The sequence below is a fragment of the Dama dama genome, chromosome 18 (assembly GCF_033118175.1).
Source record: "Dama dama isolate Ldn47 chromosome 18, ASM3311817v1, whole genome shotgun sequence".
In the NCBI taxonomy this organism is placed as follows: domain Eukaryota; kingdom Metazoa; phylum Chordata; class Mammalia; order Artiodactyla; family Cervidae; genus Dama; species Dama dama.
The window spans coordinates 57,500,988-57,518,455 of NC_083698.1; the positions used below are offsets into that span (position 1 = coordinate 57,500,988).

Genomic DNA, 17,468 nt, shown 5'->3' on the forward strand with positions numbered 1-17,468 from the left:
TATTTTGATCACTGATAGAAATCTTCATCCTGTCAAAGCCCACGTGGGCAAAAGCATGATTGTCACTGGATTATTCTGTTCATATCCCCCATATTCCTTTTAATTCCCCATGAGTAGGGGGACACATTGTTAACACTGTCCTGCAATTCTTGAGGCCATACGTTCCTTGTGACGAAGTCTGATGAGGGCCCGAGATCAGCAATGTGTCCCGGCGCTCCTGCTCAAAGCCATATGTGGTAAATGAGGTGGGCGACGAGAGGGAAAGGGGCTCTTCCCCTCGGGCAGGACTAGTTGTTGGCAGTTGATCTACAGAGGAGGGTTATATACCATAATTTGGGTACATACCAGATTTGAGGGGTTTTTTTGTTGTTGTTGTTGTCACACTTATGTGATTAGTCTGCTTCCCTTATAAAATTCCTCATTTTTCTTTTTTTTTAACTTCTTATTTTTATATTGGAGTATAGCCTTTTCACAGTGTTTTCATAGTTTCAGGTGCGGAGCAAAGCGACTCAGCCATACAGATGTAGGTATCCATTCCCTCCCAAACTCCTCTCCCATCCAGGGGGCCACATAGCTGAGTAGAGGTCCCCTGTGCTATACAGTAGGACCTTGTTGGTTCACCAGCTTAAACATAGCAGTGTGTACATGCTGACTCCAGACTCCATAGCTCATTTTCTATTAAGAGAGTACCTATACTTGGATTTCAGGATATTGGCGGAAAGAATATAGAGGACTGCGTCATTTTTTAGGTTGGACAATTTATTTTAAAGTAGTGGGTGAAGCATGTGTAGGGCCTTCCAAAGTGGCCTTATCACAGCAAGAGTGCCGAAATGTGTGTTATGCAAAAGTTGAGAACTTCTCTCATCCCATTTTAACAGTGCACAAAGTGGGGCGTAATGGATACCACATAGAAGAAAAGCGTGTCTAGGGAGGCAGAAGGAGGGGAAAACCAAAGAAGGGATTGTGGGCATGTGTTTGTGGAAGGCTAGCCATGTGAGTACCATTAAGAATGCAGAAATTACTAAATCAGGATTCCTGTGTCTTGGAGGCTCATAATCAAGTGTGGGGATTCCAAACAGATGGAAGAAATAAAAAGTCTGGAAACACAAAGGAAGCAGAAGTTGGGCAGGGCTGGAGGGAAGTGACTTTAGCAAAGGGATGGACTTTGAAGGTTGACTCACTGGACTCCATGAAGAAGCAAACCCAGGAGCTTGACATGTGCAGATACAAGTGTGTGTGCCTGTGTAGTTGCTCAGCCATGTCCGACTCTTTGCAATGCTATAAACTGTAGCCCACCAGGCTCCTCAGTCCATGGGATTCTCCAGGCAAGAATACTGAGTGGGTGTTGCCAGCCCTCCTCCAGAGGATCTTCCCTACCCAGGGATTGAACCCACGTTCCCTACATTGCAGGCAGATGCTTTACCCATTGAGCCATGGTGCAGCCCCGCAGATATAAGTGGAGAGGTTTATTTGATGACTTTATTGTTGAATTTAATGTTCAGTCCTAGGTCAGTTAGGAAAAGTTAGGAGAATGGAGTAGGGGCAGACTGGAAAGTGTTGAATGCTTTGCTAAACCATTTGCATTTTATCCTGACACCTACGCCTACAGGTAATCACTAAGTTTTTAAGGGGAGTCAATTACTGAGTACCAAAGACATGAAAGAATGTATGCGATGAGCAAGACTTGACGTGTCCTCTTTCCTTTATTTGCTATTTATTAAGGTTACTTATTTTTCGCCTCTTTGCCAGCTCCCCAACCCGGGTTAAGGCCCTGAGCCTCAAGTAAAGATGTCATCCATGGTCATGTGATGGCACACAGTTCTTTCTTGCTGGGGCTTCATTGAGGCACATCCCAGCCGTTCATTAATGGGCCTCTATCCCAACATAACCCTCGAGTACCCATCTCACATGGTTGAACAGGCAATTATTTATATCCATGCTAAATTTGCTGTATGACAGTCTCTTAATATGTCGCTTTTGAGAATAATTTTCCTTATAAAGGAAATTTCAATAAGGGCATGCAGAAATCACTTCTTGGATGTACTCTACTTTGCCCTGCCTTGGACTATTTACCACCCAACTAGAACTTTCCTCTTTCCTAATCGTTCACTGTGCCTACAAATGCTACAGCCACACCACACCCAGAAGGCCGGCAAATTAGATTTTTCATTTTGGTTTTGTATTATTAAAGCATACTACAAACTTGATACTCTTCCCAAAGAATTCAGTTTTTCCTATTCTGTTCTTCTCTTTAGACCGTTCAGAGACCTATAAGTGAATCCAGAAGCAATCATTTTGCCAAGAGAGAAGGTGTCAGGATCCAGATTCTGTTTTCCTACAGGTCTTAGTTGTTTCAGCCAGAGGACCAAGAGGCACAAACACAGAGCCCGTCAGAAAGCCCATTTTTCAATTATAAGCCAACATCTGGGAGTCACTTAGCTCATTCTTATTAGAAATCATAATTTCCTGGAAATTCTGCACATTTTGTCATTTGGTTGAACATCTTATAAGATGGTGATGAGATGCAGCTCTATAATTTTTCAGGGGAACTATTACTTTCATGAAAGGAGGTTCAAGTGAACAAGATTTCACACAGACTAAACCTGTGTGAATCTAAATTTAAGATTTTGGGGAAAATTGCACATCATATTTGTATTCTGCACAGCATTTTATAGCTACCATTTAATGAGTGCTTATTATATGCCAAGAACTATGGTAGGTTGTTTTACGGGACTCCTCACTATATCTTTACTCAGGTTTACAGATGTAAATTACTGTGATTATCATCATAATAATAGAGACTTGATGACATAAAGGACTCAGTTGAGAAAGTATAGAGAAAGAATTCTAGCCTCAATTCTGGTGACTCCTAACCACTTAGCACTAATGTTTTTATGTAGTTCATCACTCGCCCTTAATACACTAAAGTATCAAGTACAGTCCAGAATAACAGGGATCCTCAAATTACCTGAATTTTAATTCCATTAAAAAGGGATAAAAGGTAGAGGAATAAAGGCGATAGGAAGTTGTTACTTTATTCTACTCCTCTTTAAAACCTGCTAATGGCTTCTTATTGCAGGTAGAATAAAGCCCATGCTCCCTAATGTGTTCTACAAAGAATTAGATGATCTGATGCCTGCTGGTTTCTTCAGCTTCATCTTTTACTCATGTCTCCTTCTTCTTGAGCTCAAGGTCATATAGATAATGAGTGGCAGAGCCAGGGTCCAAACTCAGGCAGAGTGGCTCCAGGACTGTGTTCTTAACCACCTTACTAGTTGGATGTATGGATGGATGAATGAGCGGATGAATGGATGGATGGATGAGCGAATCAATGGGTCAGTGGACTGATGGATGAACAGATAGGTGGACATGCACATGCATGGATGAAAGGAAGGAAAGAAAGAAGGAAGGAAGGAAGGATCTGTAGATGAATGAAGGAAATGAGAGAGGGACGGAGGGAGGGAGGAAACTAATTTAAGAGATTTGTGACTCTGAAAGTTTGTATACAACCAGTCAAATCTGTTAAAGCTTTTCCATCAGCATCTGCAATACTCTTCAGTGAGGTCAGGATTCCCTTTTACAAAAGAAAATGCACACATATACCCTTTTGTCCATCTAACAGATGAAATTGAACTAAAGTCCAGGTATGGAGACATACCCCTGAGCAATTTTAGAGGCTAACACCACTTAAGTGATTGCACTAGGATGCCTGCATAGACAGGTTATATGCTTTTTTATCCAGCGGTTAACCTGACTACATGAAATGCCAATCTCTGGCTCCAGAGGTGATGGGCAGGGCAAATACAGCACCACTTCTGAAAGCCCATCGAAATCATCTGCAGTAGTTTTTACACTGTCTGGAATGCTGTTCCTTCTTATTTGCTTAGAAAGCTCATTTTCTACTCTTTTAACTTAACTTTTTATATCAATCTAATTTAAATGAATAGAAGTAGTCAAATCCTGAAAGCACAACACAGCTCAGTGAATTTTTTAGTAACCAGCTATCCATTTTGCTGTTCCTTAGCTCAAGATCCAGAGTATTATGCAACCACCAGAGACCCCTGGGGACTCCCCTGGTGACTCAGATGGTAAAGAATCCACCTGCAATGTGGGAGACCTGGGTTCGATTCCTGGTTTGGGAAGGTCCCCTGGAGGAGGGCATAGCAACCCACTCCAGTATTCTTGCCAGGAGAATCCCCATGGACAGAAGAGCCTGGTGGACTAACAAAGAGTTGGACACGACTGAGCTACTAAGCACAGTAAAGCATAGAGACCCTTGGGAGCTGCCTTACCCCCAATTTCTTCCTGTCTCCTGTTTCCACCACCATAGATAAATTTTCCATTTTGAGCTTTACAAAAATGGAATCACATAGTGAGTGGTCTTTTTTTAGAGGATTCTGTTTGTTCAACGTTGTATTTTCTATTCATTCATGCTATTGTGTGCAGAATAGCTTTTAAAAAAGTATTTCTTTGTAGTAAGTATGTTGCTATATACTTACTACAAAGTCTACTACAAAGTGGTGTTGGAGAAGACTCTTGAGAGTCCTTTGGACTGCAAGGAGATCAAACCAGTCAATCCTGAAGGATATCAGTCCTGAATATTCATTGGAAGGACTGATACTGAAGCTGAAGCTCCAATACTTTGGCCACCTGTTTCAAAGAGCTGACTCAGAAAAGATCCAGATGCTGGGAAAGATTGAAGGCAGGAGGAGAAGGGGACGACAGAAGATGAGATGGTTGGATGGCATCACCAACTCAGTGGATATGAGTTTGGGTGAACTCCAGGAGTTGCTGATGGACAGAGAGGCCTGGCGTGCTGCAGTTCATGATGTCACAAAGGGTTAGACACATCTGAGCGACTGAACAACAACAAATATTGCTATATGAATAAACTAAAATTTATCTAATATATTGAGTGGACATTTTGACTGTTTCAAGATTTGGGTTATAACAAATAGAGCCACTATGAACATTCAGATACCTTTCTTATGCAGCACCAGTTTATGCATTTCTTTTGGATCTGTATCTTTGGGTAGAATTGTTGTATCATTAAGTATGAATATTTTAGGTAGACTAAATACTGTTAAACTGCTTTTCAAAGTGGTTGAGCTGACTTACACTCCTAACAACTGTTTATGAGAATTCCACTTTTTTCTACATCCTTATCCACACTTAATTATTTTTTTTTAATCTTTTCATTGTAGCCATTCTGGTGATATTTGAAAATATCTCATTGTAGTTTAAATTTGCATTTCTCTGGTGATTAAAAAAGCCAAGCATCTTTTTATGTGTTTATTGGACACTTAGATATCTTGTGAAGTATCTACTTACATTTTGCTTATTTTTCTGTTGTCTTTCTGTCCCTTATTGATTTATTAGAGGTATTTATATACAGTGGATATCAGTTTTTTGCCAGCCAATGCTGCAAGTATTTCTCCTACCCTGAAGTTTCCATCCTTCTTGTACCCTTGGATAAACAAGAGTTCTTGATTTTAATATAAGCAGATCAAACCTTTTTCTTTAGGGTTAATGATATTTTTGGTCCTGTTTAAGAAATCTTTGCTCACTTCTAGGTTATCAATATTGTTCTCCTGTATTATATAGGAGCCTCATTGTTTTTCCTTTCACACTGAGACCTATAATCTACTTTGAGTTGATTTTTGTAGATGGTATGAGGTAGGAAGTTATAATTCATTTTTCGGATGCATATGTAATTGGCTCAGCACAAGTTGTTGAAAATTCTTTTCACTATAGTGTCACCTTTTTCATAAATCTAGTGATTGTACATACAAGACTATATCTGAACTCCCTATCCTATTTTGTTGTTCTGTTTTTCCATTCATGGACCAATATCAAGCTGTTCTAATTATTATAGTTTCATAGTGTCTATCTGCAAGTATAATTCCTCCAAATTTGCCATTTTAGCTAAGTACAATAATAATTATTTTGCTATTAAAACTGGTAACAACTAGCACTTACTAATGCTTATTTTATCTCAGTTAATATGTGAATCGTGTATCACTTTAGATTTAATCTTAGCAGCAATCTGATGAGGTAAGATGCATTATCTTTTTTATAATGAAGAAACTGAGCCCCAGAGGAAGAGTAAGTTGGTAAAGGTCACATTGCTATTCAGTAGTGACGCCAAGATTTGCCCCCAGATCAACCTCACTCTAGAATCTCTGCTCTTTTATTAACACAAAACTGTGAGCTTGAGCTATGGCCTCAGGTCATTCTTGGTGAATTGTTTATCTTTTGATGCTAGAGTCTGATTTTTAACCCTAACACTACTTGGTATTTTTTTTTTCTCTCCCCATGTCCTTAAAAAAAAAAGCCCAGAAGGAAAGTGAACAATGGAGCACTGGATTAGACGATATGTCTTTTTAGTGTCAATTTCATACTATTTTTAGGCATGAGAGAGGATAGAAAAGAATATCCAGAGTTCTGTTAAACCAGATTTCAGGAGCTGGGAAGCACTGAGCAGCTTTCAAGCACCTGATCCCCTGTCCTGAAATAGCAGGGGTGGAAGCTTCTGCACTGGTGGAGCTTAGCAGTGGGGGAACTTTTCACTTTCCTTGCCCTCACTCTCCTCGCCTCTTTCCACCTCTCCCACCTACAAAAGGTTTTGAACTTTGAGCATCTTCCCACACATCACCAAAATTCCAAAGCCAAGCTATTAAGGAATACCCAGTCTAAAAATAGAAAACTCAAAGGCCGCAAGGGTAAGATTTTGTGCAGAGGTATAAATAGACATTTGCATCTGTGAATTCATCAATATATTTCCCAGACTGACCCTAGAGCCACAGATAGTTCTAGTTTCCATGCTGTGGCTACCTAGTAAGATTTTGCAGCCATTCTGGCAGTTTTCACGGTACTCTTGTGTTTATGATTTATCCCCTTCTTCCTGTAGCTCAGAATTTTAAAACAAAATGCCCTTTGTGTTAGGCCAGTGCTTATCTCTCTTTCAAAAGTGCGCCATTTCCAAAGACTGGTTTAGTTGAAATGGCTCATTATTTCATGGTAAAAATACTCAGAATTTGCCTCGTGCCACCAAAACATGTCCCTTTAGTCACTCACAAATGGGTTCACAGTCTGAGTAAAACAAGGGTCATCGAAAGCATGGAATAGAGCTTTTCAGCATCTCAAACATTACATTTCTCTAAGAAAATTCCCATGAAAGAGCAGAAATTCATGCATTTTCCTGTGTCATCTTGTCATTCTATCTTTAGTAGTGTAATTTTCTTATGTAATGGTCTGCATTCGGTGATATTAATAGATTGAAAGGGGCTGAAAACAACTAACACTTTTCTTATGAAAGAAAGATTGAATACCAGCTTATCAAACATTTCTAAGCCTATCAAATGCCCCTCTGATGCCCTCATACCCTAACTGAAATGTGTAGCCATCCTGTCATTCAAGGAAATAATAATTTAGGACATAAAGTTCAATACAGGTGAAATCTCCAAGTTCTATAATTATTAATGGATATTAAGGACTTTAAAATTCATTATGTTGTGTGTGTGTGTGTACGTGTGTGTAGTCTTATAATTTTAGATTTGGCAGGAACCTTACCAAGTGGTCTCATTTGCAGGTAAGAAACTTGGAGTCCTGGAGCTGAGACGACCTTCTCAAGGTCACAGGGCAGCATGCTTTCTTTGTATTCACTTTCATTGTTTACTTGCTCTGCTACAAAAGCCATTGTTCTTTGAGCCTCCAATGACCATACCTGCCTCACCTTACAGTATCCAACAGAAAATAGGAACAAATCTACTTTGAAAGGCAAAAATGCTACATAAGTGTATAGCATTCTTATTTGTCATTTTAGAAACAAAAGTGTGTGGATTATAGAAGCTTTCACAGCTTCCTATTTAAAAGTGAATTAAATGTCAGCAAATTAATAAGAACTCGTTTACTCCCAGCCCTGAAAATACCTTAATATTCCAGACTTAAAAGAACAGTAAGTTGATCCTTTTTTTTTTAATAAAAGAGAATATCATTGTGTTAAAAATAGTGTGCTTAAAAACAACTTGGTTTTTAAAAAAAGTCTTTCTATTTTTGTCTCATTGAAAATTTCTCTTTAAATTCCATTTATAAAATCATTGCCTACAAATTCAACACTTCTTTTTCTTCAAAAAGTGTTTCTGTTTTCCTTAAAAAACAGTAATAAACCTTCCCTTCCCTATTTTTATCTATTTGTTTGTTTGTTTAAATCTCCAGATTGAGGACCCTGTTCATGAGAAGCAGGCCACCTCTGTGAGCTGATGCAAGTTTAGTTAATCACTGGGACAGCCTGGGCTGAAGTCCACTTGCTATAGGATGAAGAGTAGCGTAATTTTGTTGGCCCATAGTTGCATTGAGCTTACTTTTGATCATGTTCCCTTTTGGTCCCCACAACCCCCTGATGAAGTTTGTTCTATTGTTGCCCCCAGTTTACAGATGAGAACACTCAGGCAATGACAGATGAAATGTGTTGCCCAGCTGACTCAGCAGTAAGTGATAGAACCACTATCTGAACCCCAGCAGCCTGACTCCCAGCATCTTTGCCTACTTTCTGCCATCACGAACTCTTGAACAAGCCATTTTGCCTTTCTCACTGCTCTTACCTGAAAATTGAAAGAGGAAAATAGATCAGATAATCTGGACCAGTCCTTCCTGCTCAGTCATCCTCAATCCTGAATATCTGCAATTTGAATATTTTTGAGGAAAAAAAATTACTTTTTCCTTGCCTCTAATATAGGAACCCCTTTAAATCATAAATCCCAAAATACATCAGTCTCCTCATTGTTTCTTTGGTAACATGTGAGGGAGCAAATTGTTTTTGATTTGTTGTGTGCCCATTTATCATCACAAGGGATGAGTCCCAAAGAAGCTTAGGACGATGGTAAAGCTGTTCTCTTATGGAGGTTGAAAACAGTGGCTCTGGTGTAGAATGCTGGATATGCAACAATGAAGGGTTGTCACTGAACAATGTAAGGGCAATGATGATGGACTTTGGAGCCAAGTCAACTGATTTTGAGTTTGCCACTTGAAAGCTGTGTGACCCTGGACAACTTTCATAACCCCTCTAACACTGTTTCTAATTTAAATAAAAAGAAATTGATGTTATTCTCCTAGAGGAAAATATGGCCTGACATGTGGCCAGTGACAGTGGTATGGCCGTTGTTGGTACTATCACATGGCCAGGTATTATCCATCAACAGGTGCTGGCTGTGTACTTGCTGTGAGCCTCACTGGGCTGTGCATCGAGACCATGGTTTCTGTTGAAGGAAGAATCCAAGGAGATCTAGGAGAGTAGGTGGAGAAATTAATTTTCAAAGCATCAATCACAAGGAAATGCCCTGTGTTCTTGGTGTCAACTAAGGCAGGAAGCTGCTGCTGGGTCAACTAAAACTGTAGGTTTCCAATACTCATTTGGGGCCACCTGCCTTAGTTGACATGATAGAAGGCTTAATTTCTGCAAGTTTCACCTTTCTCATATGTAAAATGAGGATAAGCATCATGTCTGCCTCCTGGGTTGCTGTGCAGATAACACCCCTAGAGCCCTTGTGAGTTACATACAATCTTCTGCCACCTGATCCCTGTTATTAAGGATGTCGTTTCCATTCCTCTTCACCCAAGCAAGAGCAGAGCTCGTTGTTCTCAGTTTTGTCTGGCTTGCTCAGCTCCAGTAGTCCCATAAAACTTTAATTAGGGCATAAAGTACACATATAATCACACCAGTCCTGAAAACGGTACTGTGATAATGTGATTAATAAGTTTTTGTATGGTGATAGTGCTTTAACGTGCTGCTGTAGACCTGTAAATTTTACTGGCTTCAGTACTTATGAAAGGAAGAGTGACAGCTCATTGCCCAGGGCAGCAAACATACAACCCTCCTGCATTTACCTTTCAAGTTCCTTAAATAGCTTTGTATATCAGCTCAGGACTTCACTTTCTTCAGTTTCGCCATCTCTACCACTAACATGGGCTTCCCTGGTGGCTCAGATGGTGAAGAATCTGCCTGCAAGGCAGGAGACCTGGGATTGATCCCTAGGTCGGGACGATCTCCTGGAGAAGGGTTGGCTACCCATTCCAGTATTCTTGCCTGGAGAATTCCATGGACAGAGGAGCCCGGCGGGCTACAGTCCATGGGGTCACAAAGAGTCAGACACGATTGTGACTAACAGTCAGCCAGTCACCACTAACATGAGCTGGAGTTGGGGTTACTTATATGTTCTTTCCTCTAATTTCTGAGGTGTAATAACAGGCTTGACTAAGAATTGAGGGCCATCAGAGAATAGCCCATGTTTCTGGAAATGATCTGCTGGTACAACCTTCATTGTCATCACCACCGCTTTGTTCCATATTTGTGTCTATTTGTATCCTTTTAAAGCACTTTCCCATGAATGGGGAAGGCAGTGGAGATTTCATTTCCACTTTTTAGTTTCAAAAATCAAGAGTCATAAAAGTAAAGTGAGCTCCTCATTGTCATAGATGGACTTGAACCCACATCTTTTGCCCTCAGACCCAAACATTTTTAGTGTGACTGCTGGCTGCTGCTAGCCTATGCTTGTACTTTCTCAGGAAGAGAACAGCATTTACTATCTATTCTAAAGGAAGCAGACAAAAGAGGTTTGTGTATAGGTGTGCCCCTACCAGAGCGGAGCGTGTCCCCATGGGTTTGATCAGGGCTCACTCACCAGGGGCTTTCCCCAGGGGATTATCTCTAAATAATGTCAGTGTTCAACTACACAACCGGCACCCTGTCCTTCCCCAAGTGCTATAAACCTTGCTCCTGCCCCACCCGTCCTGGCCTCCTGGGCTTCCAGGGCTTGAAATTTAACCATCTGGGGCCTTGAGGACTAATTGGCCTTTAAATAGAGTTCAATTAAAATAGAAATTCTTTCACTGTACGTAACAGCCTATATTAAAAGAAAAAAAAAAAGTAGAATCTTGTTTTGACCCTGGGGAATCAGGGATAGGGGAGTCACAAAGCTTACTTCCTTGGGCTCCAGTAGCCTCATTCATATGACATAAACAGTCAGAGGTAGTCTAAAGAGCAAATGAATGTATGTAAAAGAACTGTAAAAATGTAAGCTAGACAAAGAGCTGAGGAGAAGGGTGGGGCTGATGTGCCAGTCTGGGAAGAGGAAACAGGTGGCCACACCTAGAATTCAGAGCATTGAGTCTGACCATGACAAAGGAAACTTTGTAATGAGGTGCTTTGAAGGCTTCTGACTGACTTCAGGGTTTGGTCCAGGACTGAACCTTCAAAGACACTTGGGCTGCTTTGACCTCCAGCCATCTGTATCTGGGAATGTCAAACAAATGGTTAATGGTATCAGATGCTTAATGATCTCAGATGTCCCCTGCTTACTGCCATAAGAGAGAAAAGAGCCCCCTGGAGAAATAATTTAAGGATGCTATTTTCAAAGTTGCAATTAATTGTGTATTCGGGAAAGCTCATCTTCTGCCAGTTATTCAGTTGAGAAATGGGAAATTATGGGTGATGGAGGAGCTGTGACTGACAGGGCAGTTTGAATGATCTTTATAAGGTCAATAAGGCAGATGCAGAGCCCATATTCAACACCAGGCATCCTGGACCAAAGCCATAATGATCATGACATGGGAAGAGTTACAAGCTTTCAATCAAAATATGTGCGTAAGGATAGGTCTGACCATCTGACCTTAAACTTGGAGGTTTCATGCGGACTAGCCTCTGGTTGCCTTTTCTCAGTGCCTTTTTTCCTCGGTGGCTTGAGCTGAATGTGCCTCCCATCGTCTCCCTTTGGGGCATGTGGCCATGTCTTTTCATTTCCCTTCTCAACTTCCTCCCTTCTTTCCCTCCTCTTTCCTCCAGCTAGTGAGACCTGCAACGATTTCCACCCGATGTTCTTCACCCATGACAGATCCTTCGAGGAGTTTTTCTGCATCTGTATCCAGCTCCTGAACAAGACATGGAAGGAAATGAGGGCGACTTCTGAAGACTTCAACAAGGTAAGAGGAGTCTGAGGCAGAGGTAGCAGCTTCCTGTGTCCCGGAAGAGCCTCCTCCTCACCCTTTGCATGGTCTCTTCGCTGCACGTGAAAGGAGAATGAGGATGGCTGTGAGTTTAGGTGGCTTTGAGGATGGAAAAAGAAAGGCATACCTGTACAGACAGGAACCTGTGTGCCAGTGATGTTCTTATCTCTCTAGGGATAAGCTTGAAACAGTTTGTTCCTTTTGGCTCACTAAGCAGAAGCCACGGGCAGAGACTCTTTCTTGAGAAATATTGATAAGGTGAACTTTGCCTTTAATGGCATTGATCTGGGATGCCTTGTTAGTACAAGATCTAGTGGGGGAAAGTGCCTCTCTTTCACCTGTTCAGGTGACTGCTAGGGAGAGAATGAGGTGAAGAAGACTGCTGTGGACACTTGGTACCTCTGTGGGTCATGGACGGGTTGAGATAACTATCCTTTTCTCTGTCACAAAGAGTGTTTATTAAAATGCAAGACCTCTTTGAGGGAGCTGAGTAAGTTTAAATGGAACATTTCTTGGTTTACAGAAAGCATTTGGTTTTTGTGAAGAGTGTGAATCTCACATTTCCGTTTGTGAGTGAATGTTGGGTGGAGAGAAGAGTGTTGATCAACTTAAAGAAAGGGGATACATCTTGTGCACTTTTCAAGATAAACAAAATCTTTATCCTTAGATCAAAGCCTTGTTAGCAATCGTGACGTGACTACTCACAACTGGTGGTTGGGGCAGGTATGCATAGGACTTTAATAATTCTGATTTGCTAATGTATATGGATCTGGGTTTGATTAGCCCCCATCACCCATGTTCCCTGGCCTGGTACTGGGGACAGAACTGTTTCTGAGTCTTAAGTGTCTTGTCTCAGAGTCATCCTGCAGGGCCTTCACGAGCTTATGCTTAGGGCATAACATAATATGTGAATTCTGGTGTCACTTGATATTCTTCATGGTCTTTGCCTCACAGTTCCCTTTTCTCTGAACTTACATCTATCTGGTCCTTCTTTTCCACCATATTTCAGGTTCATGGCATCTTGAACTAATATTGGCTAAAAAGAAAGAAAACCAGGGAAAGGACACTTTTCCCAAGCCTTCCCCAAGGTTAGAACCTGTCTCTATCAGCATAATGATCTTACCTGCACTTGTAACAGAGAATGAACACCATTCCGTCTCAGTCATTCTGGGCCACCTATTCAGTTCCTTTCTTTTTAATTTTTGTGAATCTGTTGTATGTTTTTGATTTGTGGTTACCCTGGTTTTCAAGAAAGTTTACCCATAACTCTATCTGCTTGCTTTAGACTGATAGTCATGTAAGTTCAAACGCATTCTAAAAGATGGGCCTTTTTTACCCCCACATTTTGTGATTTTGATGTCCTGTTTTACATCTTCATGTTTATCCTATTGCTGTTCATTGTAGTTATAACCACTTCTAAGAAATGTTTTGATTGTTTTTTAATCTGTGTACTGGTTTGTTTAAGTGATCTTCAATCCTTTTGTGTATGCGCTTGGGCCATCTATTGAACTCCTTGAAATTACCCCAGAGACTCCCCTCTGTGGAAAACACTAGTCTATAGACTGTGTGCTAGAGCTGCAAGTGTCTGAGCAACTGTGCCCAAGGACAGACATGATTTGGGATGGAAAGTGGAAAAGAAGAAGCCTATTAATTCCCTTGTGATTATAACTGCAGCCTCCTAAGTGTACTCTACTTGATTATGAGGAACTTTGCAAATCAGGTGCAAATTATCCTTGGGAGAGAGGGAAGAAGGAGCATGAAGACCTTTGCTCAATCAAACCAAACAAGTGGAGAGTTAAATCAGTAGTCTCTGAGAGCTCTAGAGGGCTGTAGCCACTTTGCCTCTGGGTCAATTCAGCTCTTCCTGTGCTGCACTCTTTCTGAAAGTCACCCAGTCCTCAGCTCTTGTGTCCCGGAGACACCTGTTCCTCAGGAAAAGATGTCACTGGCTCCCATGTCTTCTGGTACCAGATATCCAACTGCTTTCTGAGGGGGATTCATCTAGCCTTCTTCCCCAGAATTTCAGATATCTGCATTTTTGTAAAAGATAAAATCTAATATCATTGCTGTTGATCTATGCACAGATGAGGTGTATAGAAAATAATAGCAAATTCCAGCAAAGGAATGGCTCAAGGGAATGAGTACTTAAACACTTAATTTCTGTAGAACTTATAAATTTAGGACATGAAGTCAAGAATACATCAGTAACAAAGGAAATCAGAGGCCTCAGTCTGGAGTTGCTGAGGAGGGCTGGAGGGAGGAGGTGAGCTTGGCTCTCAGATCCATTTTGTTCATTGCAGCTGTGTGCTCGGGTGGGTGAAGATGATTTTCTCCTTGCATAGGGGGAGGTCCTGGTAGGTGACAGTAAGGGCCCCAAAGGGTCATGTTAAAATCTGTTTAATTAACTTATATGGTTGCAGAAACATTCTTCAGCAAAATCTAAGAGCCAGGTTCAAATACAGTTTCCTATTATAGCCTTACTGTCATCTTTTTTTCACTGGACAATCAGTGCAAAAGAAGAAAATGGAGAAGAAAATGGCCACCCACTCCAGTATTCTTGCCTGGGAAATCCCATGGACAGAGGAGCCTGGCAGGCTACAGCCCATGGGCTCGCAAAAGAGGCAGACATGACTAAGTGAAGAAGCAACAAATCGTAAACTAATTCTGACATTACACATCTGCTGCCAAGTAGGGGTTGTTATTTATGGTTGTGGGTAGGCAGCTGGAGGCCTGAGAGGCAGAGAGTCCCACTCCACATGCCAATGGTCAAGAATGGATATCAGTGGAGGATCAGGGATGGGTGTGACAAGGCATTTAAATTTTCTACACCAAATGTTTGCTGTGTTTGCTTTTTTCTTTTAAATACTGTGCATGCCTTACTTTTGTAACCAGAAAAGTGTATCAGTTATATACGTTTAATCACATGTATATTAGTTTTTTAATACTTTTGTAACATATTGCTACAATCGTAGTGGCATAAACAATACAAATTTTTTTATCTTACAGCTCCATAGTTCAGAAGACAAAAATAGTTCTCCCAGGGCTAAAATAAGATGTCAGCAGAACCATGTTTCTTTTGGGAGGTTCTTGGGGAAAATTCATTTCCTTGCCTTTTCCAGGCTATGGAAACCACCTGCATTCCTTGGCTCGTGGCCCTCTTTGTCCGTCTTTGAAACCAGCGATCGCAAGTTCAGTCCTTTCTACCACATTTCTCTTCACTCTGATCCCTCTTACGCCTCCATCTTTCACTTATAACAACCCCTGTGATTACACTGGACCACCTGGGTAATCCAGAGTAATTGTTCCTATTTTAAGGTCAGCTGACTAGCAACCTCAGTTTCATCTGCAATCTAAATTCCCTTTTGCTGTAAAAGAAAATACATTCACAGAGTATGGGGATTAGATTATGGACATCAACACAGGGCCATTATTCTGCTTACCATAATTTGTACTTAAGTTGTAAATATAATAGATTTGTATCTGTGGGTATCAATTTAAATCAATGAAACATGGATAGATGAGCTTTTCTGGTGTTCTTTTTGCTGGTAGATTAGCATAATACCAGTTGCAGAGTTCTGCTAGTGGTTGCTCAAATGCAGGTATAATTATGTCCTTTTTCTTTTATTCCTCTTTTTTGTTGCTGGCCTTAACAACAACAAAAAAGGATGGGGGGCAGGGGGAAGTGGTGGGGAAGGACCCTGAGTGAGAGCCTCTACTTAAATGTAAAGAATGTCTTTTCTGATTTTTTTCCAGCTGCCTGTCTATCAGCCACTGTTCGCTTTACCAGATAATAAATTGGAAAAGAGAAATGCTGAAATTGTAATCAGTTCACTTTTCTTCTTGTTATTAACTTGGTAGCAGAAGAGACTGAGTTTGGGAACAAATGTGGGTTTGGTGTTACTGGTAGATTTAATGTTTTTCTTGTTTCCTGAGATTATACAAATGGAAATTCAGAAGTATTTTAAGAGTCTAACGGAAGACACAGTTTCTTTGAACTTTCTTGGACATCTCAAGCTTTTGCCTGTTTGAATGAAAACATGGATGGTGGATTTAATCATCCACCTGAGATCCACGGTTCTCTAAGAAAGGCTTAACTATTTGCCTCCTTTGGCTTATTAGTGGAGAAGCAGTATTCCTCAATCTAAAATTTTGATTTTTCTTCCCAACAAACAATATCAGATTCCAGCAGACCCAGGAATCTCTTCTACAACCCACTTTGTTGAGGACACTCATTGGTAGATACCTAATGCTTGGAATTTAACACTGCTGCTGAAAGTGAGTGTTTGGAAAAGCAGCTGTCTCGCTGCTGCTCCAGACCTGGGAAGCAGCAGATGCAATGCTTTTTTTTTTTTTTTTTTAATTTATTCAAGAGAAGTAGAATTAGAGAGTGATTACAATATTTATGCTTTGAAAAGTACTTTCAGTTTCTCAATATAGCAGTCTCTGCAGAGTAATCCATTGATTCAAGCCATTGAGTTTGTATTCTGTGTTTTTGCCTTTTATTACCAATATTTCAGAGCATGCATTATTCATTGTCATGGGCATTAGAGAAGAGCTAAAGCACAGCTGGATCCCCCGAAATGCAAGTGGCCCCATAGTCATTTCATGAAAGCCTTTACTTTTGAGTTGGAGGTTAGGAAGGAGGATGCAAGTGACTTGGATATTTCAGGTATGGGAATCTCATTTCAAGCTTTTGTGTCAGACTGCTCCACTTGAAAAATTTGAACAAGGATATATATACATCAAACTTAGTATCTATGAATAGCAGTATTTCTCAGCCTGCCTGTACATTAGAATCACCTAGGGGGCTTTTGAAAGCTCTGTTATCCCGGTGTCCAACTGTACCACATGCAAATTTAAATTTTTGGGGGTGGAGCCAACACTATTAAAGATTTTCATTAAGGTAGATTTGATCACTGAAGGTGAATTATGTCCATAGAGTTACCATCAGTTGACACATGTAACACGTTTCACCAACTCATGACGCATGCTGATGAAGTAATGTGTCTGTCAGTCTACAAGGCCCAGGTTCTAATCCTGACTCCGTTACTCAGGAGCTCTATGCCTGAAAATTAAAAAAAAAAAAAAAGTGGATACCAGAATTCCATCGCTTTCTCTTATAGTGGTGTGATCTTAAGGTGAAGTCATAAATGTAAAAAGACTTTGAGGAAGTAAAATATCATATGCAGTCATAAAGTGTTCTTTTTCTATGTAATAAGATAAATCCTGTCTATGAAATACAAGTAAATTGCTTTTTCACAAGAAGACATTTTTTTAGCCATTATGTTTACAAAAAGCAGGAGAGGGGGCAAGAAAGCAAAGTGAAGCTGTCTATGTAGCCCCAGTTAACTTCTGAACTGAATTAAACAACTCATCTAACTTTGGTGGAAATAAGGTTGAAGCTGAAAATTTGGTGGTGTTTTTCTCCAAACATCTTTATTAGGTACCTTGGTTTTCCCGGTGACAAG

The 17,468-nt window shown here is 40.5% G+C and overlaps 1 protein-coding gene across 4 annotated transcripts in view; it reads left to right on the forward strand.

Annotated features, from left to right (window-relative positions):
• The window catches only part of ELMO1 (engulfment and cell motility 1), a 562,488-nt gene that overhangs the window by 385,375 nt on the left and 159,645 nt on the right, over positions 1 to 17,468 (forward strand). For all 4 annotated transcript variants that reach the window (XM_061165360.1, XM_061165359.1, XM_061165362.1 and 1 more), the window contains exon 16: positions 11,840 to 11,976. In XM_061165360.1, the coding sequence (XP_061021343.1) occupies positions 11,840 to 11,976 (137 nt within the window). The remainder of the gene's footprint in view (positions 1 to 11,839; positions 11,977 to 17,468) is intronic.